This window comes from Schizosaccharomyces cryophilus (genome assembly GCF_000004155.1).
Source record: "Schizosaccharomyces cryophilus OY26 unplaced genomic scaffold supercont4.3, whole genome shotgun sequence".
Lineage (NCBI taxonomy): Eukaryota > Fungi > Ascomycota > Schizosaccharomycetes > Schizosaccharomycetales > Schizosaccharomycetaceae > Schizosaccharomyces > Schizosaccharomyces cryophilus.
In genome coordinates, this window is record NW_013185626.1 from 271,081 (window position 1) to 293,440 (window position 22,360).

General features: G+C 37.0%; 12 protein-coding genes and 1 non-coding gene across 13 annotated transcripts; 5 read left to right on the top strand and 8 right to left on the bottom strand.

Moving 5' to 3' along the window:
• Positions 1–335: 335 nt before the first annotated feature.
• On the top strand, positions 336–2,543 carry SPOG_00122 (cofilin/tropomyosin family protein). The gene has a single exon (XM_013167629.1). The coding sequence runs from the start codon at positions 774–776 to the stop codon at positions 1,197–1,199; it is 426 nt and encodes a 141-aa protein (XP_013023083.1). The 5' UTR covers positions 336–773; the 3' UTR covers positions 1,200–2,543.
• On the bottom strand, positions 1,256–2,461 carry SPOG_00123 (NADH-cytochrome reductase). The gene has a single exon (XM_013167630.1). The coding sequence runs from the start codon at positions 2,328–2,330 to the stop codon at positions 1,533–1,535; it is 798 nt and encodes a 265-aa protein (XP_013023084.1). The 5' UTR covers positions 2,331–2,461; the 3' UTR covers positions 1,256–1,532.
• On the bottom strand, positions 2,527–4,335 carry SPOG_00124 (glutamate 5-kinase). The gene is made up of 3 exons (XM_013167631.1): positions 4,102–4,335; positions 3,699–3,997; positions 2,527–3,644 (listed from the first exon to the last, which is right to left on the bottom strand). The coding sequence occupies exons 1-3, from the start codon at positions 4,154–4,156 to the stop codon at positions 2,802–2,804; spliced, it is 1,197 nt and encodes a 398-aa protein (XP_013023085.1). The 5' UTR covers positions 4,157–4,335; the 3' UTR covers positions 2,527–2,801.
• Positions 4,336–4,527: 192 nt separating this feature from the next.
• SPOG_00125 (protein disulfide isomerase) lies at positions 4,528–5,775 on the bottom strand. Its single transcript, XM_013167632.1, has one exon. It carries the CDS (start codon positions 5,687–5,689, stop codon positions 4,595–4,597), a length of 1,095 nt encoding a protein of 364 aa, XP_013023086.1. The 5' UTR covers positions 5,690–5,775; the 3' UTR covers positions 4,528–4,594.
• A 212-nt stretch (positions 5,776–5,987) lies between these two features.
• Positions 5,988–6,757, top strand: SPOG_00126 (TOM complex subunit Tom22). Its single transcript, XM_013167633.1, has 2 exons — positions 5,988–6,475; positions 6,532–6,757. The coding sequence occupies exons 1-2, from the start codon at positions 6,083–6,085 to the stop codon at positions 6,571–6,573; spliced, it is 435 nt and encodes a 144-aa protein (XP_013023087.1). The 5' UTR covers positions 5,988–6,082; the 3' UTR covers positions 6,574–6,757.
• On the bottom strand, positions 6,644–8,275 carry SPOG_00127 (Mdm10/Mdm12/Mmm1 complex subunit Mdm10). Its single transcript, XM_013167634.1, has 3 exons — positions 8,013–8,275; positions 7,573–7,967; positions 6,644–7,524 (listed from the first exon to the last, which is right to left on the bottom strand). Exons 1-3 carry the CDS (start codon positions 8,107–8,109, stop codon positions 6,895–6,897), a joined length of 1,122 nt encoding a protein of 373 aa, XP_013023088.1. The 5' UTR covers positions 8,110–8,275; the 3' UTR covers positions 6,644–6,894.
• Positions 8,276–8,578: 303 nt separating this feature from the next.
• On the bottom strand, positions 8,579–10,451 carry SPOG_00128 (WD repeat protein Cdt2; the record flags this gene model as incomplete). The annotated part of the gene is made up of 5 exons (XM_013167635.1): positions 8,579–9,546; positions 9,597–9,794; positions 9,846–10,145; positions 10,275–10,309; positions 10,429–10,451. 5 exons carry the CDS (start codon positions 10,449–10,451, stop codon positions 8,579–8,581), a joined length of 1,524 nt encoding a protein of 507 aa, XP_013023089.1.
• Positions 10,452–10,660: 209 nt separating this feature from the next.
• Positions 10,661–14,094, top strand: SPOG_00129 (mitotic cohesin complex). Its single transcript, XM_013167636.1, has 5 exons — positions 10,661–11,011; positions 11,059–11,171; positions 11,210–11,305; positions 11,350–11,759; positions 11,800–14,094. The coding sequence occupies exons 1-5, from the start codon at positions 10,750–10,752 to the stop codon at positions 13,817–13,819; spliced, it is 2,901 nt and encodes a 966-aa protein (XP_013023090.1). The 5' UTR covers positions 10,661–10,749; the 3' UTR covers positions 13,820–14,094.
• SPOG_00130 (uncharacterized protein) lies at positions 12,476–14,823 on the bottom strand. Its single transcript, XM_013167637.1, has 4 exons — positions 14,799–14,823; positions 14,664–14,762; positions 14,243–14,614; positions 12,476–14,198 (listed from the first exon to the last, which is right to left on the bottom strand). The coding sequence occupies exons 2-4, from the start codon at positions 14,717–14,719 to the stop codon at positions 13,928–13,930; spliced, it is 699 nt and encodes a 232-aa protein (XP_013023091.1). The 5' UTR covers positions 14,720–14,762; positions 14,799–14,823; the 3' UTR covers positions 12,476–13,927.
• An 835-nt stretch (positions 14,824–15,658) lies between these two features.
• Positions 15,659–20,245, top strand: SPOG_00131 (CLIP170 family protein Tip1). Its single transcript, XM_013167638.1, has one exon. The coding sequence runs from the start codon at positions 16,215–16,217 to the stop codon at positions 17,592–17,594; it is 1,380 nt and encodes a 459-aa protein (XP_013023092.1). The 5' UTR covers positions 15,659–16,214; the 3' UTR covers positions 17,595–20,245.
• Positions 17,907–19,328, bottom strand: SPOG_00132 (glucose-6-phosphate 1-dehydrogenase; the record flags this gene model as incomplete). Its single annotated transcript, XM_013167639.1, has 2 exons — positions 17,907–19,159; positions 19,199–19,328. The coding sequence occupies 2 exons, from the start codon at positions 19,326–19,328 to the stop codon at positions 17,907–17,909; spliced, it is 1,383 nt and encodes a 460-aa protein (XP_013023093.1).
• On the bottom strand, positions 20,117–21,007 carry SPOG_00133 (ubiquitinated histone-like protein Uhp1). The gene has a single exon (XM_013167640.1). It carries the CDS (start codon positions 20,883–20,885, stop codon positions 20,283–20,285), a length of 603 nt encoding a protein of 200 aa, XP_013023094.1. The 5' UTR covers positions 20,886–21,007; the 3' UTR covers positions 20,117–20,282.
• A 1,129-nt stretch (positions 21,008–22,136) lies between these two features.
• Positions 22,137–22,209, top strand: SPOG_16214. The gene has a single exon. It is a non-coding gene; the product is annotated as a tRNA-Arg (tRNA).
• The last annotated feature ends 151 nt before the right edge of the window (positions 22,210–22,360 follow it).

Sequence of the window (22,360 nt, forward strand, 5' to 3'; positions counted from 1 at the left end):
TCATTATGACAGTGAGTGGTATCAAAGTAGTCTAAGGAAAAAAAAAATGTAAGATTTCATTCAAGCTACTTCAGTAGAAAGGTCGAGTGGAAGTTCTTCTTGCATGAGCTTTGGCGTAAACAAATAAATCTACTGTTCCATGTTCTACTCTTTGGAAAGCGACTTAATCGAGTTACAAGCTATACTGTCAAACATTGTAGCATATAAATTGGTTAGACGGTTCAGTTACAGATCTCCGTAGGTAAACATTCTAAGTCTTGGATAATTATGGAAGGTTAAGCTAATTCATGTTTGCAATATACCGTTATATTGAAACAAAACACAAAGTAATAGCAGAAGTGGAAGATTCTGTTCCTTCTATGAGTCATTTGTCACTAGTATAGCATAGATGGAATGGTCCTCATATTGACTTGGTTTGTTTCTCATTATGCAGAGTAAATAATTACACTAACTTTTACACTTGAAAAATATACTTATTATGATGGGTTGGATCTACCTATTGCTTTTACAGAAAGAGGACATACCATTGCATTCGCGATTAGCGATTTCCAGTATTTTGAAGTCATTTTGCCGGGACCACCATTCTCTAAGTAAACATTGTATTTTGAAATCATTAAAATCTTTATTATTAGGTGGAAGGTGCCTGTAATAGTCACTTATTTTGTTTTTACTGCCTTCCAATACCAGAGCTATACATACTTCATAGCCTAACAACCCTCTTGCTTTGCCAGCAACTAGAAACATTCTTATATTGTTGCTCAGTACCATTCAATATGTCGTCTGAAGCTCGTATGTTTAGTATTTCTGATACAATCGTCAAGGAGATCGACCGATTTCGCTTGAGACTCAAGAAATCTCTATTGTTTGCCTACATTTTTAAGATAGATAAAAGCTCTAAAGAAGTAGTACCAGATGGAGAAATTATGCAAATAGAAAGTGTAGAAGAAATCGCCGACGAATTGTCTGAAACGCAGCCTCGTTACATTCTTGTTTCTTACCCTACGAAAACAACTGATGGTCGTTTGAGTACACCCCTTTTTATGATTTATTGGAGACCGAGTAGCTCGCCTCACGATTTATCTATGATTTATGCATCAGCCAAGGTCTGGTTTCAGGATAAATCTCAAGTGCACAAAGTCATGGAAGTACGAGAAGTTGAGGATATTACTACGGATGCAGTAGAAGAGTTCCTTCATTAATTCGTTTTTTTCCTTCTAGTTCTTTTCTCTGGAAGGATGGATGACTATGTTTCGCAGCCTTACATAATGTTAGATAACGATTTCAGTAACTGTCTGTCTTTCTTTCCTCTATACGTTTCCTTTACACAATAATAGTTACTTTTGCTTATTCAATTTCATGAGAATTTATGTTGACGAAAGTCGATGACAGATCTTTCCTTGATTTACTAGTCCATCACAGTTTTTTTATGTTGTGTGAAGTCAATTTCATTGAATATACTTTTGAAGTACAAACTTTTTGGAGGTCTCAAAGAGTTACCCAATATGAACAAGATACTCTGAGAGTGCTTCAACTCAAAGTTTCCAAACTTTGCCAAAAGAAGAATTTTCCAAAAGTCCCTTTACAGGACCTTGCTTGGCTCCATATTCGGCCTTCGGTCCAGCAACCGTAGCAACAAATTTGGGATTTCCGCAAATGATACAAAGAGTCTCACTTAAAGGGACGTTAACATTATCCCATTTCATAATATCGTCTACATCTATCAAGCGATCTTGGATTGTGCGGACACGAACATTGGGACATTCTTTCTCTAATTGCTCCTTCAAAGCAGGCTCTTGACCTGGTCGTTCGCAATAGACGATATCAACAGGAACTTTCGAGTTCTGAGCTAACTGATAGATAGGAGCAAAACCGGTACCGGCAACAATACCAACAATTCTAGAGAACTTAGTGAAATCTAGCTTTGTAGTCTTGAAGGGACCACGAAGTTCGATGGTGTCTCCTTCTTTTTTGGAATGGATATGGGAACTCACAGGTCCATCTTCATAGTTGCGGATGTAGAACTTTAAATTATCCTCATTGATGTATAAAGGGGTATAAGGACGCTGAACTTGCATATCTGGGTTGCGAATAGTGACTTTGGTAATAGGATCCCAATTCTTCATATTTTCAGTAGAACCCTGGGGAGTGAGAGTGAATATACTGGCATCAGGAGTAATTTTGGTAATCTTAGAGACAGTAAAGGGAGAATAAACTTCCGGATTAAGGCCGATAGGCTTATTCTGATTTTTATAGGCAAAGTACCCACCGACGCAGCCAACTGAAAGGCCACCTAGCAAAAATTTGGAAAATCTTTTATAATTAGCAGACATTTCAAAAAAAAGGATCGTAAACTGCTATAACTAAGGAATGAGAGAGGAGGGGTATTTTAATCTTTGACGAAGAGAGTGCTGTTGGTGAAGTTAGAAAACTTATCAATGGCATAAATATTTATTAAGGGAAGGAGGCAGCTTATTGTTGTTTAAATGAAAGCAAATTCAAAGATAAAAAAGCTTATAAATTCTGAGAATTCTTTAAAAAATGATGAATGAAAGAATTTTCGACTTTAAATTTTACAAGACAAGTCTATCATGGCATTCTCAAATTTAAAATTAAAATCGCTCTATTATTTTGAACAAAAAAGAATCAGACTAGTACTCTAAGTTGGTTTGGCCTGTTTTTTGAGTTAATAAGAAAAAAGAGCAAGAGGATTCCTTGCTCGAAAAGAAAGAATGGAAACCCAAAACCAGAGAAAAACAAAGAATCATTAAACGAAAAATGAAATCATCTAAATTACAACATGCTTATTTTGCAAGTTCTTGAGTGCCAAAATCCTTGATAACCAAATAATCACGGTAAGCGACATACTCAGTTTCCGTAAAGCCCAAAATGCTTCCAATTTCATTGCTCCTTTTTCTCTTGATCAATTCAATTTCGGTACTGCTATAGTTTACCAAGGCTCTGCCGATTACAACGCCATTGAAAACTATATTCACTGCTTGATGAGCAGCAAAATGGCCGTTTACCTTGGTAACACCTACCGGTAATAAACCAGCGCGGTTTGTTCTTGTTATTGCTTCGTGGGCGCCTCCATCAATTTCCAAGCTTCCCTGTGGCTTCAGGCCATGCAAAAGCCAAAAATGGCGATCCCGCATTCGATTTTGCTTTTTGGCAACAAAATGAGTATATAATGGTAGGCCCTCAACTTTTTCTAAATCATCGACAGACGTGGATGCGTGTCGAATGATTTCAAGGATATTGGATGGTTTCGAGCCATGGGAAATCACAACATTTACGCCCGAAGAAGTACCTAATTCAGCGGCAATAAGTTTTGTCTTCATCCCTCCAGTACCAACATTACTTCCTGGGGAAGAAACGTCTGCGATTACCGAAGAGGAGTCATGAACCACACGAATAGGTTTTGCATCAGGGTTTGAGCGAGGATTGGCCGTGTACATACACTCCACATCTGTCAATAAAAAGAGATAGTCTGCATTAATCATTCCTGCAGTAATTGCTGACAGTGTATCATTATCACCAAATCGAATTTCCTGCACTGAAAGCGTATCGTTTTCATTAACGATGGGGACAACACCCAAATGCAAAAGCTCAGAAATTGTATTAGCAGCGTTTACATATTGTGTTCGCTATATCAAGTCATTAGTATGTCTTCAAACAAAATGAAAAGGGTAAACCCATACCTCTGCTATATCATTTCTAGTTATTAAAATCTGTGCAATTGGTTGACGGAGTTGAGAAAACAAGTTATCCCAAAGAGATATTAATCTACCCTGACCAACGGCAGCAATAGCTTGTACAGCAGAAAGCTTAGAAGGGCGCTTGGGGAGATCCAATCGTCTCAGACCCATTGCGATACCACCACTTGACACCAAGACGACATTATGGCCCAGTTTTCGAAGTTTGACAACAGTCTCCACAATCAAAGACAAGTTAGAAATAAGTGGTTCATGCGTTCTCTCATCGCAGATAGAAGAAGTGCCTGCATAAAGTTAATGAAAGTTATTCATACACAAATATAAGGAGCTACTGCTTCACCTTTTCTAAGATTTACAAAAGTTCATAGGTCACACTTCTAGTACTTACCAAGCTTGATTACTACAGTATAAGCTTTTTGCGATTGCTTAACTTTTGGAGCCATTCTTTAGTTGGTTTTTAGAGATACAAAAATCTAAAATCTCGAACAAAATTTTGTAGTACACCCGAACTTCTAATGAGTCTATGAAATGGACAAGTTTTTTGTTGATAGAGCAACGGTAGTGATATGCTTAGTCCAAGGAAGTACAAGATGTAAAATCTTACAGTATGTCGAATAACTAATGTTAGTACTGTTGATATTTCTCTTTTAGTTTTATTCATACATGACAGTAAATACACTTTTTTTCTGGTTATAATTTACTGTATTTAGTAAAAGGAAATTTCCATCGGCAAACAGTAAGTTCCCTAACAGGATTCTATGAATTGATGGCATCTCATTCCTTACTTTTGTTTACTTTTTACAAAAATAAAAGATATACGATGGATATCTGTGTTCATTATTGCTTCATTTCTAATCTACTAGCTCATTATTGATCCAACATTAGAGTTCATCATCATTTCTAGAAGATATAAAAGAACGGAGAATGTTGAGACGAGCCTTAAAATCGTCTGCATTTGCAAGAGCAATGGATCTTCGGCGTAAAATTTTGGATAAGCGCTTTGCTTCCTTGGTAACCCAGCTTTCATCTTTCAAAGCTTTCTCAAAGACGTTCCTGTAGTACTGAGTCCAACGAGTTCTATTTTCCATGGTAAATTGTTTTACCTTTTCGAAAACAACTTCCTTGGCTGCTCGAGAACTATCCACGAACTCTGAAGCAAAATCATCGAGAATGGTAATTCGGCCTGCTGAGGGCAATAAGCTGCCATCGGCAGAACGCTGGGTTCCAGTTTTCTCATTTAAATAGTCAGTCAAGCTTTCCAAAGAGCGATCGCCGTTGTAAGCATCAGGCTTGTCTTTACGACCCTTTTGGAAAAGTTTAATCGTAGGGAAGCTAGCGACTTGATGTTTCATCCCAATGTCGGCATAAATATCACCATTGACTTTGGCTATTTCAACGTTTGGTTCATTCTTGAAAACTGAGGCAAGCTTTTCATAAGTAGGAGCTAAACGCTTACAGTAACCACACCAGTCGGCATAGAATTCCACCAAGACGTCTTTGGTGTCATCCATGACAATTTTATCAAAGCTAGCAGAATCTAATTCAACAACGCTACTAGGAAATGCATTTTTCTTAAGCTTCTTGACACCGGTCTTCTCAGAGACAAATTGTGTAAGGCTATCCAAATCACGGGCGTGAGAATATTGTTCAGGATCCGAGCCATCAGCTGGGTACCATATCAACGTAGGGAATCCACGAATTTGATACTTTTTCCCAACTTCGCCATATGTGTCAGCATCAATTTTGCCAATTAGTATATCATCGTCCTCCTCAAATGTTTGTCCCAATTCTTCATACACTGGAAGAAGATTCTTACAGTGACCACACCAGGGAGCATAAAACTCAATCAATGCGCCTTTTTTAGCAGAGCGAATTCCATTTTCGAGTTGAGAAAGGCCAGTAAATTCGAAGACATTTTTGGCAGCTACCAAAGCAAAAAGCCAAAAAGAAAGTGTCACTAACAAAGGGACTTTCATATTCAAAATTTGGTACTATAAAGATTCAAAAATTCAATATGAGACCGGAAATCCAAATTTATTGACAACCCCAGGTTTGGTTCTTGAAGAAAACACAAATTCGTAGTGATGATGATATTCCGAGGAACGAACATGTTCTCTTAATAAACTACACCATGTCGCTAAGCAATTTAATGCACTACACGGTGTCGTTATAATAAAGATTGCACCATAACCGTAGGTCAGTAAACGCTATACCGCAATACAGTGGATACCACATTAAAGTATTAAGTCAAAGACGGAACAGGACGCTCTGTGGAGTAAGACCAAAACACCAACTTTTTGGGCCTTTGAGACTTGTAAAGTTTTTGCAAATTCCATCATCATAAAAATTTTAAGGCTATAAGAATCAGGATGGTTAAGCTCGAAGAAGTCGTTGACGAAACTGAATTACAGACCCAGGGACAAAACGTCGCCGAAAAGGATAAATACATCTACGCTGAGGAAGACGTTGAAGAATCCGATTCCGATGAATCTGACTTTGAGGGACTCGAAGATGAGACGATATTTGACCGTATCGCTGCTTTGAAGGAAGTTGTTCCCGTTACATGGCGCGTTAGGATTGCGGACAGTGCAAAGTGTGCTGTTTCCGGTGTTTCTCGACTTTCTAGCTTTGGAGGAAAGTCTTTGTGGGTTCTCTCTACCTCTGCTCTTCTTTTAGGTGTTCCTTTTATGATGTCTGTAGAAGACGAAGCTCAGCTTTCAGAATACGAAAAGCAATTGAAGGACCAACGTGGTGCCAACGAGGTAAGGAATTATGAATTGTACTTTCATTCACGGCATAGTGACTAACTATTTACTAGGTGATTGCTCCCGGAGCTACTAGCAATGCTCTTCCCCAATAATCGAATCGTAAGGGAGAAGACAATTTAGGAATTAGCAGGAAGTTTACTTCTTTCGTATGTAATGATTTGGATGATTATTGCATCTGTAAAATCAAAAATAAAAATTAAATTTTCCTGTGGACTTTTTTATATCGATACTACTCAGTAATTTTTCTGGCAAGATAAGACCTATATTTTCACAGACGTAAGCTTCATAGAAGAAACAAAAAAAGAACAAAGAAAGTGAAAAGAAATATTCCTAATATATAGTGAAAAACTGTTCTGAATCTTTTTTTTTCTCTTAACTTGTTTTAGTGATTTGACCAGGCTGAAGGTGTAAAATCAATTTGAATATTCTAAATGTATTCCAAAATATAAGGGATCAATTTTTGTTATGTGTGCCGTTGTACCCAAGGTTAACAGAAAATTCCGGATCCGTGCCTGCCAAAGCAATGAGATTTCACCCGTTGTGGACAATACAGATTTCAGGACAGACGTACATGACTGAATTTTTGATCCATTTCTTTCATCTCCAGCGCGAGAAAAGAACTTACCACGCCAAAGCTCAGCTCCTATCTGAAGTTTACTTTCATAAGAGTAGATATTGAAATCGTATTGTGCACTAAACGCTTTTACATGCGGCTCTGCTGTCGAAAAGGTGGAAGTTATGTGACCAACAATTGGATTTAAAGTACAGGTTAAAATAAACGGTGAATAAAGATGAGAAGGTCCACTATGGAGTCGCATACCTAGACTTGCACCAGCACATTTTGTCAAAATGCCATAGTATGTTTCAAAACCCAAACTCCAGCGCATATTCGAAGTAGTTCCGATGGTTTCGTTCATTTTTTGCATATGGTCTTCCTCTAGATTTAGATTCCATAAGGCTCTGAGTCCTATCATTGCTTCTGTCGTCTCATACATCAATTCCAGGCTCCTCTTACCAGTATCGTGCTGCCATTGAAAGCACATCTATACCCGTAATCATTAGTAATGGATTCCATTTATAATAAAACTTACCGTTCCTCCATGTGGATCGTCAATCTCGTTGGTTGCCAACACAGAAAATAGACTCCATGGAGACAATCTCCTCGCAAATATTGCATCTAATTTTTTGGAAGGTAAAAAGATGCATCCATAAAGAAGAGTAGACTTCTTAGGAAGATTGAAGTCTTCGAATTCCCTTGGGTAATGAATAAAAGGAACGTCAACATGCTTGTATCCTTCATAGAATTTTTGTAATTCCGTCAGGGGATCGATTTTTGCATTCTCCAAATTCACGTTACTATATATGTAGGAAAGAGATCCATTAAGGATCGGCATAGCTGAAATCTCACATTTTGAAACAAAATTTGGGGTCGTTAATGAGGAAAGCTGACAATTGATTCCAGAAGGGATGTCAAATCTTAGGATGTCTAGATTTATGTTAATTTGACTGTACAGAAATTCAGAAGACTTACTGTCGGCTGTCTGTGTGAGATTGCAGTATAAATTATGAACATTCCAGTTCGTTTTTTTTAGATATTCATAGCAAATATAATCAGTGAAGTTTAACATTCTATTAGATCTTCGTATTTACTCCATTATATGTGTTGATCTTGTAGTAACTATTTTCGCTGAGTCCACTTGCAGGAAGTGTAGACTGCCAATATACTCGCTTTGTTTGGGTTTATATTAATAAAGGAGGTTAAAAGTAAAATTTGATATATGAACTAGAAAACGCTGTAAACTACTTTTGTAATATATTCAAATCAAATAATACACCTCACCTCCTAAATATATCGTAAATCATCTACAAATTTAAATTTCTCTCAATCGTAGAATCTTAAGCAATTTATTTCTAGCATTACTTTAGTAAAATAATAACGACATAAAAAACATCAAATATCCCAGGAGCATTACGCTCAAAATTTTCGGTCATAAACGAAGGATGCGAAAAGAGTACTCACTTAGAATTAGGTAATTATAAAAGAAAGAAAGGAAATTATGGACAGTGGTTCTCTTTAAACAAAATTTTCATATAAATTCAACGCTCGCTGTATCCCCAATAAAAGATTTCTGAGAAATTTTTTTCTCTCAGATTAGCAGCCGTACCGTGCAAAGAAGGATTCCAAACGCGAACGCTACCATCATCCGATATACTTGCCAGCTGATTTTCATTCGACCAATCTACAGCGGTTACATCTTTTGCATGCCCTCCAACTAACATGGCAGATGAGGAGGAATTGTCTCGAGTAGTATCAAAAAGTATCGCTCCGCTGTTTTCATCCTGTATACCTCCTCCGCAGGCCAACGTCGAACCATCGGGACTACAAGCGACTTTCACATAGAAAGAAGAAATTCTTAATCTCGGGTCATTGTACAATTTACAAGGCCCAGATTCTAAATGCTGGGAAGAATATTCATAAACTGTATTGTCCCTTGAAGCCGCGTAAACACGATCTCCCATAGGCGAGGTACAAACACTGGTGATACCATAATCGCGTCTCGAAGTTTTACTTCCTGGGGTTGAAGAAAGAGGAAGTGGACGAACTGTGTGAATGTTCCGAAGATCCCATAATTTAAGTGTAGAGTTTGCAGAACAGGAAGACACTACTTGAGAAGTAGTGTTCGGTAACCAGACGGCAGACGTAACTGAACAATCTCTATTTTGTCTTTCATGAGCTTTTTTTATTTTGAGGACCGGTTTTTGATGATGTTCGCCATCAACGGTTATTCCATGAGTTCTCATATCCCAAAAAATGAGTGATCCATCCCTAGAGCACGTCACTATATTGTAAGGAGAATCATTGCAAAAGTTAACTTGTTTAACGGAATGAGAATGATATCCTTCAAGACCTCTACGACCGAGTCTGGTGATGCATTGCTGTGTGGCAAGGTCGAACACTTTGGCTGTTTGGTCACCAGAGGATGTAGCGAGCAAAGAGTCATCGCTTGAGAAATTAACGTTAAAGATAGCATTATTATGAGCGAGCCATCCATGAAGCCGACGCGCTACATACGCAGTTAGTAACAAGCTAACAAGAAATACGTTTTCAACATACCTGACGGCTGACTTTCTTCATCTTGCCGGTTAAAGTACCTGGAATCAAACAATTCTAAAGCACCCGTCTCTGTGCATACAGCAAGTAATGATTCATTATTTGCAAACCCAAGGCAAAATGGAAGTTGATTGAGCATCATCAAGCATTCTGATGGACGAGAATAAAATGTTTCTAAGTTTAGTCTACTTCCAACATGACCTATAATTATCGTTAGCGACCAAACATAAATAATTGATTAAGTACACTTACGATTTGAAGGAATGTGATTTATGCGAGAACGTGCTCCCCCAAGCTGTCTAGCTAATAACTCCTTACAAAACTGACTAGGTTTTTTCGGGGAAGTGGGAGGCTTGTGCAAGTTTTCGGAAGTATCAAACAGTACACGTTTCTTCGGCTTTGTTGGCTTCCCGTTAAAGTCGAGAAAATCGTACAGTTTATGTTTTTTCGATGTGCCAGCAGGGGAGGAGTCTGGAGTAGGAGGAAGAGAGTTATTTACGGCCAGAGTAATATCTCTTAAACCACCAACATCTTCTGGTAAACAAGGTAAGTCTAAAACCATGTTGTTTTGTTTATCCTGGCAACACTATATAACGGATGTCGTGTGTTCCGGTTTAATTAAGTTGGGTTGGAAGGAGTAAGTATATTAAAAAGACGCGACGCGGATCACGCGACGCGTACTCAGTCCATGAGGACATTTGTTCGTTACTCGTACACTATTTGTTGGGTAACGATAAGTAAAATAAATAAACAAACAACATTGGAAGAGTTAATTGTCGATATCTTTGCTTCGGAACCTTTTTTTTTTTATAGAGAATCTTAGATAATAACTTACTTATACTTTGCTTTTCCTAGCATGTCCCATCTTCAAGCTATAGTGCGCTATGAACACCTATGAGCGGTTTCTCCCTCTGTAACGTTTATTAAAATGACTCTAGTGCTTAAAGTAAATGTACTATTTATAATATTATTTATGTTACTGCTCTTTTCCTTTTTATTCTTTAAGGGTCCCGCGAAGTAGGTTAATCTCTTATAGGACGCGACGCGTCTGATTTCTCATTACCTCTACGAAATTTGAGTCAGCATTTTCATGCATTCAGGCCAATATAGAACTGCATTATTTGAACTTACGAGAATCATAGACTAAAATCAAATAATGTCTCGTTCAGTTACCCCATCTAGCGATGATACTGGAGATGGAGCTTCATCTCCTATTAGATTGTCTCAAACAATGGATCCTTTAAGAGATAATTCTGATCCCTCTTCCGAAGAAGAAAACAGTGACGATGACTACGAGAAAACTATCAATTCAAAGCGGAAGAGGCCTATTTCCGGAAGAAGCAGAACAGCCAAGAGATCGAAAGCGAACGCATTTATCGAAGACGACCATCAAGAAGAGATTCCTAATAAAATATACGGTATGCGAAATTTGCTGAAGATTCCTTCTATCTAACTGAATTTGAAGATGACCTATTACAGAACACTGCAAGTGTAAAGGACATAGTTATAGAATGGCTTACAAAGTATGAAAAAGATCAACAAGGTTCTCTGGTTGAGTTGGTTAATTTTATTTTAAAAGTATGTTCGGTTTAATACTTTCCAAATCTAACAGTTAGTGCTGCGCATGTAATCGAACGGTAAATGAATTCGACGTGCAAGATCAAGAGTCTGTCTCTGTCACGCTTTCCCAAATTCAACTCTCAGTCGAAAAAGTACGTGATGATTACCTACTTCAATAGCTGACGTTTATTTTCAGACAACAACCCGTGAATATCCTTTAAATTCTAAAAGTCCTAAATTTCGCAACTTTCGAAAAAAACTCGCTCAGTTCCTTACCTACTTTGTTTCACAGCTTTCATCTAGAAAATATCTTTATGAGAGCAGTATTTTTGAAAATATCATGTCCTGGATTGTAGCAATGTCTTCCTCTACCATGAGGCCGATTCGACATACTGCCACAGTTTTTTGCTTGATTATTATGTCTGCTTTATGTGAAGAATCAAGCGAATTTTTATCTGAGCACGCCATAGCATCTAAGCAGTTGACGAAAGAGGAAAAAAGGGCTCGCCCTAATAATAATCGCATTCAAGAATTGAGTGACTCACTTCAAACAATTATTAAGCAGCAAGACACTATATCAGAGTATCTAAGTGGCTACTTTGACAGGTAAATATTCTTTTAAGATTTCAGTTGTCTAACTTTTAAGTGTTTTTGTACATCGATACAGAGATGTTGAACCAAAGATACGAATTGATTGTCTGAAAGAGCTTGGCAATTGGATTAATATAGTCCCTAGTGTCTTTTTTTCTGGATCCTACCTAAGATACCTAGGTTGGATGCTATCAGATACGAATACAACTGTTCGTCTAACGGTAATCAAAGTTTTGCAAAAGATTTTCGAAACAGAATCCTTTTTTGGAGGACTGAGACATTTCACTTCAAGGTTTAAAGAGAGAATCATCGAAATAAGCTGCGTAGATGCCGAGGCTACCGTTCGTATAGCCTCAATTCGTTTGTGCAATACTATCAGGTCATGTGGTTTTTTAGAAGATGACGAGGTTATGAAAATATCGCAGCTTATTTTGGATGTAAACCCAAGAATTCAGCGTGAGGCAATACAATTTTTATGTTCCGTAGTGCAAGAAGCTACAGACGAAAAATTAGATTCTTGGGGAGGTGAGGAAGCTATTTCTGAATCCTTTTCCTCGGAAAAGATCAATTCTTTTAATATTTCTTGGATAAAATATGCTCAACTCTCGAAAACAGTGGAAGTTTTGCAGGATTTGTTCAAAAACGATCCGACGGATTCAAAACTGTTTCATGTTTTTCAAAGGAACATATCAGATTCGACTCCTATAACTCAGGCATTTTTGAATGCGTGTAGATTGGATAATGATTATCAGTCATGGGAGAGGATTGCTAGTTATATATTATTTGACGATTACGGTTCTAAGTCTGTAGACACAGTGGATGGCGTTCTACAATTCTGCAAACTTTCTGAGAGCCAAGAATGTATTTTACTGCAACTGCTTGCCTCTTCCCTTCTGAATATGTCAGATTCTGAGTTTGTGGTTCCTAAAAAAATTGGAAAACAACAACCAGAGGAAAGAAACGAGCTTGAAAAAGATGATGAAAAGGAAGTAATATATTTAAGGCTTCTTCCTCTGTTGAACAGCATCATAGAAAGAGAAGCAGCTTCCCCTACCTTGCTGCACCATAGTCTGCGATTGCTGTTTACGCTTGATTTCAGGCAGTATACGCACATGCAACTTTCAAAGGCTTTTGAAAATCTTCTCTTAAATTTATCAAAGTTCTTTTTGACAAGCAATTATTCAAATATCATTCAAGATTGCACGGTTGTGTTTCTACGCATACAGTCTGTTCCAGTCTTAGAGGAGAGGTCGTCCTTCAAATATACCGAGATGTGTGATCAAAGTATTCAAGAATTTCTTGAACTATTTCTCTCCTTCAACCTACGTGACGGTATTATCACCAAGGATGATCATTTACGTTTTGAAGCATGTTTGAAGCGTATGGAAGGCTGCACATCCATAAGAAGGATAACGGACAATACGGAATTTAAGACTATTTATGATAAATTATCAGATTTGTTATCTCGAAATCCTAATGCCCTTGAAGATTCACTCAAGTTCCCTGCTTTACATTCTCAACAAAGTTTGTTTTTTTGGCTCCTTTTCCAAGAAGAATCACTGAACAAAGAAGTTGTTCGATCTTCTGGGGAAACCCTTTTTAATTGTTTGATGTTTCTGATTAACGAAGACAGCTCGGGCATACTAAAACTTCAAGCCACCCGAATTTTATTGGAAGTAATTATTATGGTGTCGAGTTTCGGAGCTACCAAGGGGAGCGAAATTGAGGAATTTATTCCTGGCGTTGAGGGATCAAAAAATAGAGATATGGTTCATTCGTTATTCTCTGTTTTACAAGTATGGCTGAATGCTTATGCAAAGATGATCCAGGTTTCACCTATAAAGCTAGTGAATGAAAAAATAAGTTGGATTCCGACAAATATGCCGGCAAATCCATTGAACAGGCAGTTGTTAGAGCAAATATGCTGTGATTTGGCAGGAAAATTGCTACTTACGGGTTCTCTTACAAATGTACTCTTAAACGAAGACTGGAAAATATTAAAAACAATCAAAGGGAATTTTGGTTCGGCTATAGACATGTTGTTTGTTGAGTTTAAAGTTGATGAAAGAGCTTGAGTTTATATATATATTTGCGAGCAATAAGTAATGAACGTTATGGAATAGTAATACAATTTTATACCTTAAAACCGATTATCCTAAGTAAACAATGATTTAATAACTACTTTACTTTTTCCCCCCGTGCATCAACTCACGATACTTTTGAATTAGTTCTTGACGTTCTTGTCCAAGGGCTTGCCGTCTGGCTAGAGATTCAGGTTGGCCTCTGCTATTGAACTTTGGAACGTTTTCAATTGTAATTTTTTTCTTCAAGTTCAGTTGAGGAAGCTTGGGTGGAGCTAGTACAGTTTCACCAAAAGCAGGCTTTTCCTGTATGCCAGCCCAAGGATCGGGAGAGCCTTTTCGTTTTTTATGCGACTCTACATGGATGCGTTTTCTACAATAGTTAGAAAAAATAAGACGTTTAGCGTCTAATCATACCCAGAGACATCTGCCTCCCAACTCTTATCCTCCAGATTTTTCTCAGCTTCATCACGTTCACGCTGACGCTTTTCTTGGTGCTTCTCAATCTTCTTTTTATCTTTCTTGTCTGTAAATTCATCAATCGTCGCTTTTCCTGTTTTAAATGCTACCGGAATAGCTTGATTCACTCGCAGACTGAATTCACGCATGCTTTCACCAGGTTGTCGCTTCAATTGCTCATTATTTTTTGGTTTATTCTTTTTTTTCTCTATTTTCTCGGTTTTCTTTGGCTTGTTTTCAGAAAATTCTTTTAGTTTCATAAGTCTCTTGAATGACTTTGGCGTATCATCGTCTAATTCAGCTTCATTCGCAGCTGGAGCATTGTTGTAGCTAGAGAAAATTGGTTAGTAATTGTTGATTTAAGTAAACTATTACTTACCCTAATTTCTTTCGCTCAGCATCACGAGTCGCCTTTTTTTTCGTTTTCGTAGGCATATTGGTTTTAGGATGGTATTTTTTGCAATGCAATCATGGTTAACTACAGGTTAAATAAGCAAACGTAAAGTAGAAATACCTTTTTAATTCATTTTTCTAAATTATTTTGTAGATATTGTCAGCTTCTCAAGATCAAATGATGGAAAAAAAGTGTAAACAAATTGAAACCAAGGCAAAATATGGAAGTAGGAAGAAAAATGAAAGAAATACAAAAAAAGAAAAAAGAGCGCGACAAAAAGAGATGAAAAGATTGTACTAAAATTTTACTGCTGTTATTTATTTACCTTTTTCACTGAACTATTTGTTTTGTAATTTCGTTCGCCAATTTATATTCATCTGATTTAGGGGTATGTAGCTTCTAATGTTATTTTTTACAAACTTTTTTTTTCTTCTTTTTTTTTTTGAATGCACTGCTTACAGATTGATCTGACTTGTTATAGTAGAGCTATAATGTTGATCTTTCCTAATTTAACCTGATGGCTCTCTTAAGTAAGTCTTGACATGAAAACTTAGAGAACATTGTGAGATTATAACTGTCTTCTAGTAAATTAAATTCAATAAAAGTCACCCCAATAGAACGCATTCACGTCAGCGCTCTTGTACCAGGTTCTTCCTGACAGCAACAGCAAAAGCTGAATAAAAGGAGCAAGAAAGAGATAAGTGGTCATCAGGAAGAGTCAAATAAAAACTAAGGCTTTTACAAAACATTCCGTTTAGCATTGGTTCTGTTAGACTATAAATTTTATTAACGAGTACAACTATGATAAACTCGATTTGCAACAACATAAGAGATAAAACTATTACGAGTGAATTCTAGAGGATCAATTATATAATTAAAATGAGCATGTAAAATAGAACATGCCACTATTACTACAATTTATTTACCTTTACCTTTAAAATTGTTCCTGACTTAACTAAGTGACACCGTCACTTGAATATAGCTATTGTTATTTTCTACAGCTAAAGTACCATTCACCGTTCAGGTTGACTTTGAAGGAAAACTCTTGATGAATAGCTGGAATCAAATCGTCTAGGTTTTTGTTCGCTCTTTTTTTGTAAGTTATTTTTTGATCCAGTAGGTTAATACTCGTTTGCATTTTCGACTATTTAAATTACTCCCTTCCGCTTCTGAGTTAATACATCCTTCTATATTTTTTTGGTTCATTTAAAAAAAAAAAAAACACTGGTTTTTAGCTCCAAAAATTTGAATTGGCTCTTAGAATTGCTGAATGCAGGATCCGATTCTGTTTTTGTGATTTTTTTTTTACACGAAAAGCCTAAATCGAAAAAATAATTCAGATATCCCTTCTTTTATATTTGAATTTTCTAATTTTCGGGTTGCTATATTCTTTCATACCCATATTTCACCTTAAATTTTTTGTGTCTAATATTTGCATGATTTTATGCTTCTAATTCCCTCTATTTTTATTTCTCTTTCTTTTAATCAAGTCTCATCTTTTGCCGAATTTATCGACCTAATAGTTTATTCTCAGATATGTTTCCTTTGGGAAGTGTTGCAGAAACAGCCGCTGGAGAACGAGGGTTCGTTCGTTATGTCGGTGAAGTTGAAAACCGTAAAGGCACCTTTGTAGGATTGGAATTATTTCCTGAATACGCGGAATCCGGAAAAAACAGAGGGGTCGTAGATGGAAAAGAGTATTTTAAGACAAGGAATGGAGATAGAACAGGTATTTTTTTACCTGTCGATAAGTGTAAATTAGCTTCCTCTATAGCTGCTTCGCCCTCATCATCTCCAAAAGGTAGTGAAAATTATATCGCATCTCCAGCTCCCACTTCTCTTCCTATGTCTCCCAATTTACAATCTTCTATCCCAAGGCTAACTGCTTTTCCTCCGAATAGCAACTTAAACGTAAACAGCATTTCGTCGACAGCTCTAACCCCCACGGAAAAGATCCTTCAAAAACGTATCGAAGACCTACTCTTCGAACGTCAAACTCATCAACAACAGTTGGAGGAAGTCCTCTCAAGCGTTGATCAGCTTCAGGCTTTAGTCACAAACTTTACGGATCAGCAGGATGAGCTAGATGAGCTACGCGAGCGAATAACCATGAAAGAGGAACGTATTCAACAAATGAGAGAAGAAGCTTCTCAAAGGCGTCATGATTTTAAAACAACTATCGAGTATTTAGAAGATTCTACATCTCGTGTAGTTGAATCTTACGAACATCGAATATCCGAACTTGAATTTCAATTGGAAGCATATTCCAGCGATAAGCAAGGAGAAACAATAATAACATTATGTCAAGAACGGAATGAAGCACTAAGTCACATTGAAGTCTTAGAGGAACGCCTTGAGAAATTGCTTAAATCACGAACGCCTGCAGAAAACGGGGTTGTCAATGGGAAACACCAGAGCATAATGGAAAGCGGCTCCCCAACTTTGACCAATATTTCATATGAAAGTCATTCACGCGGTAAAGCTTCTCGAGAATTACCCGAAAACCATCCACAACGCCGCCAGACATTAGAGTTTTATGAAATTGAAATCGAGGTATTACGAAACAAGGCTGAATCGTTGCAGGCGGACTGCGAAGAAAAGAATTACTACATTGGTGAGTTAGAGGCTCGTTTGGGTAAAACTAGTTTTACTACATCTGGCACGGAACCTAAGCATAGCTCTACAGCCGAGCGAGAAAAGCTGCTTGATCGAATTACGGAGCTTGAATCTACGATAGAAAGAATGACGCTCCATGATAACTTGGAAGCTAAAAACCTGTCTTCCGTAAATAGTATCCCAGCCAATGCTGTGTCACAACATACCGATAATAATTCCGTTTGGTGTGAAGTTTGTGAAAATTCAAGTCATACTTTAGCTGAATGCCCTACCGTTTTTGGTACAAAAGAAGAAAACTGACTTCGTAAACCATGATTATACATGTATATTTATTGCATTTTTAGCTTTGAATGAATGAATAATGTTTCAGATACCTACTTCAAATGAGCTATTGCTTTTCTTATCCAGAAATAATTTCTTTTAATACTGAATTATTTACTTTGTTACGCTTTATTTTTGGCTTTGCCAAAAACCTATACCATCAAAACAGATGGGATATCGAATCTAATCATACACTGAAACCTTTATACATTAAATAGTCTTAACAAATTTCATTAAGCTCGTGAAAAATCATGGTCATAAATTAAGCGTCATCATTCGCAAATACATGAATTACTGTATAAGTTTCAGATGAGACTTTAAATATTGCTCGCTTTCTTTAGGACCATTACTACCCGCAGGATAGGTCAAAGGCTGAGTAGGAGAATCTAAAATTTCATCAAAAATGCGCCAGGCATACTCGACTTCGTCGTACCGGACAAATTTTGTAGGATTGCCCTTAATAGCATCCTCGAATAAGATTTCATATGCATCCCTTTTGTGTTTCATCTCTTCTGCAAACTGCTCTTTGAAGTTTAAATTCAAAGAGGCATTAACGCAACTACGCTCCGAACTCATGGGCTTATTGACAAAGGCAGTCAAAGTAACTTCCTGGTTTGGTTGTACTGTAAATGAAATATAGTGGTCTTGATTAACGTCAGAAAAGACACCAGAGTCCTTCCCTTTCAAATAATATCTGATTTCAACCTTTCCTTTCGACATGCTCTTTCCTGAATCAAAAACAAAAGGAACGCCTTTCCAACGTTCATTGTCTACGTATAATGTGGTTGCAACATAAGTAGTAGCTTTGCTTTCCTTTGGTACCCCCTCTAAATCCTTATAACCTGGCTTATCCTGACCAGCAGTATACTGGCCCAAGATAGAGTCCTTCAAGGAAGCAGGCTTTGTGGCCTTTAATACTTTGACCTTTTCGTAACGAACATCATCTGGACCTTCAGATTTTGGTTCATCCATAGCAGCTACCGTGAAAATTTGAGCCATGTGGTTTTGGAGAACGTCTCGAACAACACCGTTGATGTCGTAGTAGCCTACACGGCCTTCACAACCACCACTTTCCCACATAGAAATTCCTACAGATTTGATGTGGTGATTATTAAGCAATGCATCCAAACTGTGTGGGTTGGCGAACCGTAGGGTAGGAATATTGATTACCATGTCTTTAGCTAAGTAATGGTCAATACGGTAGATTTCGTCTTCCTTCCATTTTTTATGTAGTTCTTCTTTGAGTTTGATAGAAGAATCATAATTATCGCCAAATGGTTTCTCAATGATAATTCTGGTCTTCCCATCTGGAAGATAGGCATGGTCATGAATGAGATTTCCTACAGAAACGTAGGCTGAAGGGGGTAAAGCCACGTAAAAAATACGAAGACTCTTTGAGGGATCAGTGCTTTTCTCTAATCCCTGAAGATACTTATTAAACTCTTTAAATGAGTCTGCTTGGTCGTATTGACCACAGAAGTAAGAAACTCGCTTGATAAATTCATCATAGATCTTAGTTTCCTCTCCCTGTGGTTGAATGTAATCTTTTAAAGAGTTTCGAAAGTCATTTTCGGATAGTTTACTTCTGGCATAGCCTACCACATAAAACGACTGACGGTTCACAGTGTTTCTCAAATACAGATTGTAGAGTGCTGGAAACGTTTTCTTATGGGCTAAATGACCCGATGCGCCAAAGACAATAAAACTCACCATTTGTAAAGTACAAGTGTGATATTTTATTCGATTGAAAAGTATAAAGAAGAAGAAAGTAGACACTTGCTCGTCAACGTAAAAAATCACTCAGAACACACAAACAGAACTGGATTATAGTGATATTCAGTCAAAAACTAATTGAGAAGAGGATTGGATTGCCTTTTATGCCAGTCAGACGACACGATACCGAAAAATGAAAAGAACGGAAACACATGAAATCATATTCAAGCAAAGAGTAGGAATGACGAATGCGCGCAAAGGTCCCATGAAATCAACATATTCATTTGAGGAAAGAGGGCATTCTCGAAGGAAACTTCAAGCAAGACATTTTACTTTGTACCATTCTGTTCCAAATTATATCGTTTCGCATTTTCCATACAAATTCAAAACTTTTTTGATTTCATGAAACACTCTTCATGAAATGATATCCATTTGTTTACAGCATATGCGCTGTAGTCAACATCATGTTCACGTGTGGGTGGCAGAAATTAATGTAATCCATCATTTTTCACATATGGGCTTCATCATCCATCATCCAACATGCAAATATGAATGTTTTTTACGTCAATAAAACTTGAATCGATTTCCTACAGGGAGATGACTGTGTTTTCGAGAATAATGTGAAAATGGCAATTAAGGTAGGTAGGTAGGTAGTCTGTTATCGACAGGAACTCATATTGTGAAGTAGAAAAATAACACAGGGTTGAAGCAGAGTGAGTACAGTTGCAAGGGAACGAAAGAAAGAAATACTTATATATATACACAAAAACAATAATTTTAGAAATATACATGGATTATCTACGTTGGAATCAAAGCTATAGCTTTTATAGTTTCGAAAGATTAGAGATTAATAATGCAAATATTGATTTAGGACTATTTAAGTCAGGTAATCACAAAAGTAGACGTAGAACATAAATTCGTTCGTATGCTCTGAAACAGGAATGTAAAGCTGTTTTAGATACGGAAAACAGTGCGGTAGAAAGTTTCACCTTGAATAGTTGCAGCCTTCAATTCTATTTCAGAAGGAAAGCGACTGCCATCAGCGGCAGCAAAGGTACCAGCACCATAAGAAGAGCCGCCATGGGGGGAATCGAGTTCAGAAGCAATAGCAAAGGTGTTCTTGTAACCCAAAGGAACAAAGATCATACCATGGTGGATAAAGCTAGTCAAGGCAGTGAAGCCAGTGGTTTCTTGACCACCTCCTTGAGTACCAGTTGAGAAGAACTGACCAAAGTATTTTCCATGCAAGGCACCTTTAGCCCAAAGACCACCGGTACCATCCCAGAAAGCACGGAATTGAGCGCAAGGGGTACCATAGCGAGTGGGATAGCCAAAGAGGAAAGCATCGTATTTAGTCAAAGTGTCTGGTGTAGCAACGGGGTAATTGGGTTTCTTAGGGGCATGCATCTTGCTCAAAGCTTCATCAGACAAAATCTCGGGGAGTAGGTAAATGTCTGCCTTACCACCAGCAGCTTCAATACCCTTTTTCTCAGCCTCTGCGAGTTTGCCAACATGGCCGTGAGTAGAGTAGTAAATAATAGCAACAGTGTTGTTCATGATAATGGGCAATGCTAGTAATTAGAATAACAAATCAACAATAGTAAGTGTTTGGAATAAGCCAACTACAATTGATGATGAATTCTGGACGGGGATACTCACACCTATTTATAACCTTTTTTTTTATACATGATTTAATCAAAATGATTCAAAATCATTCTATGGAAAAATCTATTTGTGAGCAATCAGAAAACAATAAGACATAGCCCTGAATGATTTGATGACTAATGACCATAGATTGACTGAAAATAACGAGAAATTTTCTTTGCTTTGTCAGCGAGTATCAGTTCTCCTCATTCTTCTTACTAAACAATGATTTTTTATTGTTTCCACCCATTTCTGTGTCGTTTCAGCCCCATTTTGAGGCCCTTTTCATGCCTTGTTCTACCATCTCCTAAGCAAGCGGCTGTTTTCATGAATCAGTTTTTGGTGGTGATGTTTAGAAAAACCAGTCAGAATTTTTATTGGCTCGTTTAAGAAATAAACTTTTTTTAAAAAAACTCGCGTTACCATATTATTACGTATTTATTACGTATATTTATTGAATCATAAATTGAATACGGTAGCGCGCAAAGGTTTCTTGGAAATAATAACGAGCTGAATTCAAACTTGTTAATATCTTAAAGTGAGAGAATTCTTTTTTCTTTTATTATCCTATAGGGGACAATCTATGTTTGTTTTGATTCTCAAAACAAAGCTATGGTTGCTGTTAGAAAGGTAGAAATAAGCACAAAGGCATTTGAAATTGCTTAACACGAAGAGAAAAAGACTCAAGAGGAAAGAACTATTTTTGAAAACGAAATTTGTTGCTTTCCATTTCCATCTATTCATGGTAGTCATCATCAAACGAACATTGGTTTGTTTACCGTGTGTTAATATAATTGGAGACTAAAACTTCAGTCAGTCAACATTTCGATTCTATTTGTTATTTAATTGTTTATGAATGATGATCTATTAGTAATTGATTATAATTTATAGTATATTTGTACATTTTCTATGCGGAAACTACCTCTTACTTGATAAGCATCTGGAACTAGTCAAATTATTTTGCAAAGTTGAAACTACCGTTTCGAAAGACTTTACTTCTTTTCTATAAACAAAACACTTCTAGAAAATTCTGCAAACCAATTTTAAAAGGAAAATCTACCGAAACCATTGCTTCTCCTTTGTAATAACTGAATAACTTCTTTTTAACAAATATTTTAACAAAAATTTTAATATAATATGCTCATTAAACACTATACCAGACAAGGCCTCGTGGCCCAATGGTTAAGGCGCCTGACTACGGATCAGGAGATTCCAGGTTCGACTCCTGGCGGGGTCAAATTTTTTTGATATTTATATGAAACAATCTCATACATGGAGATCTAAACTCGTAAAAAGAAAAAAGACTTGTAACTTTAAGAACATATTGTACAATCCTTTTTATCTTTTTATTTTATTTTAATTTTATTTTACTTTTTTTATTTCGCTTT

Coding starts and splice junctions, on each gene's coding strand:
- SPOG_00122 (XM_013167629.1), top strand. CDS start 774: ATGTCGTCTGAAGCTCGTATGTTTAGTATTTCTGATACAATCGTCAAG.
- SPOG_00123 (XM_013167630.1), bottom strand. CDS start 2,330: ATGTCTGCTAATTATAAAAGATTTTCCAAATTTTTGCTAGGTGGCCTT.
- SPOG_00124 (XM_013167631.1), bottom strand. CDS start 4,156: ATGGCTCCAAAAGTTAAGCAATCGCAAAAAGCTTATACTGTAGTAATC. Junction 3,998..4,101: donor TACTGTAGTAATCAAGCTTG/GTAAGTACTAGA, acceptor AACTTTATGCAG/GCACTTCTTCTATCTGCGAT. Junction 3,645..3,698: donor CTAGAAATGATATAGCAGAG/GTATGGGTTTAC, acceptor GACTTGATATAG/CGAACACAATATGTAAACGC.
- SPOG_00125 (XM_013167632.1), bottom strand. CDS start 5,689: ATGAAAGTCCCTTTGTTAGTGACACTTTCTTTTTGGCTTTTTGCTTTG.
- SPOG_00126 (XM_013167633.1), top strand. CDS start 6,083: ATGGTTAAGCTCGAAGAAGTCGTTGACGAAACTGAATTACAGACCCAG. Junction 6,476..6,531: donor ACCAACGTGGTGCCAACGAG/GTAAGGAATTAT, acceptor ACTATTTACTAG/GTGATTGCTCCCGGAGCTAC.
- SPOG_00127 (XM_013167634.1), bottom strand. CDS start 8,109: ATGTTAAACTTCACTGATTATATTTGCTATGAATATCTAAAAAAAACG. Junction 7,968..8,012: donor TCTCACACAGACAGCCGACA/GTAAGTCTTCTG, acceptor ACATAAATCTAG/ACATCCTAAGATTTGACATC. Junction 7,525..7,572: donor ACGATCCACATGGAGGAACG/GTAAGTTTTATT, acceptor TTACGGGTATAG/ATGTGCTTTCAATGGCAGCA.
- SPOG_00129 (XM_013167636.1), top strand. CDS start 10,750: ATGTCTCGTTCAGTTACCCCATCTAGCGATGATACTGGAGATGGAGCT. Junction 11,306..11,349: donor TTCAACTCTCAGTCGAAAAA/GTACGTGATGAT, acceptor GTTTATTTTCAG/ACAACAACCCGTGAATATCC. Junction 11,760..11,799: donor CTAAGTGGCTACTTTGACAG/GTAAATATTCTT, acceptor CTAACTTTTAAG/TGTTTTTGTACATCGATACA.
- SPOG_00130 (XM_013167637.1), bottom strand. CDS start 14,719: ATGCCTACGAAAACGAAAAAAAAGGCGACTCGTGATGCTGAGCGAAAG. Junction 14,615..14,663: donor GCTGAGCGAAAGAAATTAGG/GTAAGTAATAGT, acceptor AATTTTCTCTAG/CTACAACAATGCTCCAGCTG. Junction 14,199..14,242: donor TGGGAGGCAGATGTCTCTGG/GTATGATTAGAC, acceptor TAACTATTGTAG/AAAACGCATCCATGTAGAGT.
- SPOG_00131 (XM_013167638.1), top strand. CDS start 16,215: ATGTTTCCTTTGGGAAGTGTTGCAGAAACAGCCGCTGGAGAACGAGGG.
- SPOG_00133 (XM_013167640.1), bottom strand. CDS start 20,885: ATGAACAACACTGTTGCTATTATTTACTACTCTACTCACGGCCATGTT.